The sequence below is a fragment of the Austrofundulus limnaeus genome, unplaced genomic scaffold (genome assembly GCF_001266775.1).
Source record: "Austrofundulus limnaeus strain Quisiro unplaced genomic scaffold, Austrofundulus_limnaeus-1.0 Scaffold866, whole genome shotgun sequence".
Taxonomy (NCBI): domain Eukaryota; kingdom Metazoa; phylum Chordata; class Actinopteri; order Cyprinodontiformes; family Rivulidae; genus Austrofundulus; species Austrofundulus limnaeus.
Window position 1 is genome coordinate 54,447 of NW_013953268.1, and position 4,645 is coordinate 59,091.

The following is a 4,645-nucleotide window of genomic DNA, read 5'->3' on the forward strand; positions in this document are numbered from 1 at the left end:
TGTGTGTGTGTGTGTGTGTGTGTGTGTGTGTGTGTGTTATCTGTGTGTGCAGCTGATGAAGACGAGGAGCTTCATGGTAAACTGGAGGAGGATCGTTTCCTCTTCTCGGTAGAAAACAATTCAGCGGCCTGTGATGTCCTTGATCTGCGAGAAGTTCTGTCAGTCTTCCTTAAAGATGGGTAAATATCAACAAGAGGCAACCAGTCAGCCAATTCAACTAACGATTTAATTCAATCCAATTCAGATTAGTTATGTGAGTCAAGTCTCAGCAAACATTGTCTCATGTCTCTGTACATTGATGTGTTTGTTGTTTTTAATTATGATATTGCTGCTGCTGCTGTTCTCAGGCCAAATCATCAGTTTCAGCTGGTGACACTAAGTAATCAGATAAACTGTGATGCTGACGACAAAGAGACTCTGCAAAACCACCTGCTTCCAATTCTAAAGGTGAACCCACCTGTTTTATATTATGAAGTTAAACCCACCTGTTTTATATCCTGAAGTTAAACCCACCTGTTTGATATTATGAAGTTAAACCCACCTGTTTGATATTATGAAGTTAAACCCACCTGTTTTATATCCTGAAGTTAAACCCACCTGTTTTATATCCTGAAGTTAAACCCACCTGTTTGATATTATGAAGTTAAACCCACCTGTTTGATATTATGAAGTTAAACCCACCTGTTTTATATCCTGAAGTTAAACCCACCTGTTTTTTATTCTGAAGTTTAACCCACCTGTTTGAAATTATAAAGTTAAACCCACCTGTTTTATATTATGAAGTTAAACCCACCTGTTTGATTTTATAAAGTTAAACCCACCTGTTTTATATTATGAAGTTAAACCCACCTGTTTGAAATTATAAAGTTAAACCCACCTGTTTTATATTATGAAGTTAAACCCACCTGTTTGATTTTATAAAGTTAAACCCACCTGTTTTATATTATGAAGTTAAACCCACCTGTTTGAAATTATAAAGTTAAACCCACCTGTTTTATGTTATAAAGTTAAACCCACCTGTTTGAAATTATAAAGTTAAACCCACCTGTTTTATGTTATAAAGTTAAACCCACCTGTTTTATATTATAAAGTTAAACCCACCTGTTTTATATTATAAAGTAATCCCACCTGTTTTATATTGTGAAGTTAAACCCACCTGTTTTATGTTATAAAGTTAAACACACCTGTTTGAAATTATAAAGTTAAACCCACCTGGTTTATATTATGAAGTTAAACCCACCTGGTTTATATTATAAAGTTAAACCCACCTGGTTTATATTATGAAGTTAAACCCACCTGGTTTATATTATAAAGTTAAACCCACCTGGTTTATATTATGAAGTTAAACCCACCTGTTTTATATTATAAAGTAATCCCACCTGTTTTATTTTATGAAGTTAAACCCACCTGTTTTACATTATGAAGTTAAACCCACCTGTTTTATATTATAAAGTAATCCCACCTGTTTCAGACTCTGGTGAAACACCAACATGAGCCAAGCTGCTTTCTTCACAATGCTCATTGCTGTTTTTCAGGTGATTCTCCCAGGAGGCGTGTCTTATGCCGAGGTGGTTGGAGCCTCAGCTGTAAGCAAAGTGGTTCAAGTGGGCGGAGCCTTGAATCATTCTGATGCCTGGTTGTTGCTGTGGGAGGATGGAGTCAGTCTTCACCCCATCAACAGAAACACACAGCAGGCTGTGAGCTTCGAACTGAGCGCGCTCAGTCACCATGGTAACACAGCCTTTAATCATTGTTGTTTTAGGTTCTGAAAGTCAGGTTATATAATCTGGACTGTGGTCTAGAGGTGGCTCAGTGTGGTTCTTCTCAGATGCAGTCTCATGGATCCATTTTTAGTCCTCTATAGTTGAGTCTTTAAAGCTTTCTTTTTTGGATTGATTTGTCTTTATTTTGTGGTCAGTTATATTTTCTTTATCTTTTGTTTTCTTTACCTAAAAAAAGAATTTATAAAAAATCTATACAATAAAACAAATAAGTATAATCAGTTGTTGAATAAAGAACCCTAAGATGAGTGACATAAATGGATTCAGTGTTCCCTCGCCCGGATATGGGTCACTGGGGCCCCACTCTGGAGCCAGGCCTGGAGGTGGGGCACGCTGGTGAGCGCCTGGTGGCCGGGCTTTCACCCACGGAGCCTACCAAGGGTAGGGTGCCTCCTCCTGGTCGGAGAGGAGGTCCTGTCCCAAGTGGAGGAGTTGAAGTATCTCAGGGTCTTGTTCATGAATGAGGGAAGAATGGAGCAGGAGATCAACAGGCGGATTGGTGCTGTGTCTGCAGTGATGTGGGAGTTGTACCGGTCTGTCGTGGTGAAGGTTTACCAGTGGGTCTACGTTCCTACCCTCATCTAGGGTCAGGAGCTCCTCCCTGGTGAGGTGTTCTGGACACGTCCCACTGGGAGGAGACCTATGTCTCTCAGCTGGTCTGGGAACACCTTGGGATTCCCCCAGAGGAGCTGGTCCAAGTGTCTGGAGAGAGGGAGGTCTGGGTCTCTGCTGAGGCTGCTGCCCCCGAGACCTGACCCCGGATAAGAGGAAGAAGATGGACGGACAGTTGTTGAATAGGGTTGAATGGACAAAACAAAAAATACAAATCTTACAGTGTTGGTAGAAGTTCCAGCTTATTGAATCTTTACATTTTACATATGATTTCAATAAGATGTGTTTTTGTTTTATAATTCAACATGTTTTTATTAAGACATCTTAATGTAAAAAACAATATTTTAAGATTTTTTAAACAAAGTAAAAGATGTACAACTTGATCATTTTCTAACTCTACAGGATGATTTGATGTGAAAATTGTTTCTTCTTTCAGAGATGGACCTATCTGAAAACATTGTCACCCTGGCAACTGCAGACAGGTGAGGACCTTACAAACATGAAGACATTGAGTAGACAACAATTTATCCAACAAGTTTAGGTGGCCTTCAGGCCCAGGCCCCACTTGGAAAAGACAGCTGTGATCTCAGGGGTATTTGTTTGGTTAAATAACATAATAGAAATTTTACCAGAACTGCTTTGTCATGTGATTTGTTACAGTCAAAATAAAAACAGCTGTCAAATATCTCAGGGTACCCCTGGTTGGAAGTCCACATGCTCCACCTCTGTTTGATTGAAACTCCCCATGTGGGAAGCCACACTTCTTCTACTACAGAACAGAAGTCCAGTTCTTTTGGTTTTGAATGTATTTTTGAAGCAGCCATGTTCCTAACTGCTGAGGAACTACAGCAGCCTTAAGCTCATACTGTACTTCTCAAATTGTGCTGAGGCCAATAAAACTACGGTCTTCCTCTCCTCAGGAGTATTTCACTGCGTTTTGAGGGTCATCACAGCTGTGAAACCTGGTTCAAATATCTGCAAAAAGCTCTGGCCAATCAGGACTCTGCTCCAGAGCACCCTCCAGCAGTCATTCAGACTCCAGTTCTGTACCCGGTGATCTCTGCAAAGCTGAAAGGCTCTGTCCCACCAGCCATCGAGCGCTGCATCTCCCACATCACCACCTACGGTGAGTTCAGGCCCTCAGAGCATCAGCTGATGGCCCCGGATCAGACAAGCACAGGAAGTGGAGCTTCACTTTATCTCTGTATCCAGGTCTGAAGGTAGAGGGCGTGTACCGGCGCTGTGGCCTTGCTACCAAAGTGAAACATCTGGTGGAGGCCTTGATGACATCACCAAACTCTGCCCCCCTGGAGAATGATGAGCAGGGGGTGCTTGATGCTAGCTCCGCCCTTAAACAGTTCATCCGAGACAAACAGAGTCTGATTCCCAACGCAGACCAACGGCAGTGGCAGCAGGCTGCAGGTATGAGAAAAGACCAAATACTCAGAGGTACTACGTGTACTTTGATCATTTATTTAATACTCTGGAGCAGTAGAATGTTTTTTAATCCTTTAAATCCTAAACTCTGAAGTACTTTGAGTACTTCCTGCTGTAATACTACCATCAGTACCTCAGTAGTACTTCATCAGTCTAACAGACTGTTGTGTCTCAGTGATTTCAGATGAACGCAGCAGGTTTAAAGAGTATAGACGGTTACTACGACAACTTCCTGATGACAACAGCGCCACACTCAATGCCCTGTTTGGACACTTCTACATGTAACACACACACACACACACACACACACACAATAAAAACATATTTGACATATTGATGTTAAGCTGTCAGTTCACCTGTTCACTGGCCCCTCCCCCTCTGTCCCAGGATTCAGGTGTTTTCTCAGGTGAATAAGATGTCAGCTCACAACCTGGCTGTGGTTCTGGTCCCATCTCTATTTCAGGATATGAGCCAGGATCTGATTGGTCTCATGAGAGAATTCATCATCCACCACACCCTGCTGTTCCTGGTGAGTACTGGTACTAAGTAGTGCAGCTGGTGTACACATGTAACACACCTGATCTCCACCTGTAACAACTCTGTAAGACACCTGTGCCATCCATCCATCCATCCATCCATCCATCCATCCATCTATCCATCCATCTATCCATCCATCCATCCATCCATCCATCCATCCATCCATCTATCCATTCATCCATCCATCCATTCATCCATCTATCCATTCATCCATCCATCCATTCATCCATCTATCCATTCATCCATCCATCCATTCATCCATTCATCCATCCATCCAT

General features: G+C 41.9%; 1 protein-coding gene across 1 annotated transcript in view; it reads left to right on the plus strand.

The window, feature by feature from the left end:
• Nucleotides 1-4,645, plus strand: part of LOC106532999 (arf-GAP with Rho-GAP domain, ANK repeat and PH domain-containing protein 1) — a gene marked incomplete in the record, with an annotated part of 27,525 nt that overhangs the window by 19,553 nt on the left and 3,327 nt on the right. The window contains 8 exon segments of the mRNA XM_014029195.1: nucleotides 53-179; nucleotides 348-447; nucleotides 1,536-1,731; nucleotides 2,830-2,875; nucleotides 3,314-3,519; nucleotides 3,606-3,842; nucleotides 4,006-4,111; nucleotides 4,218-4,359. Coding sequence (XP_013884649.1) covers nucleotides 53-179; nucleotides 348-447; nucleotides 1,536-1,731; nucleotides 2,830-2,875; nucleotides 3,314-3,519; nucleotides 3,606-3,842; nucleotides 4,006-4,111; nucleotides 4,218-4,359 — 1,160 coding nt within the window.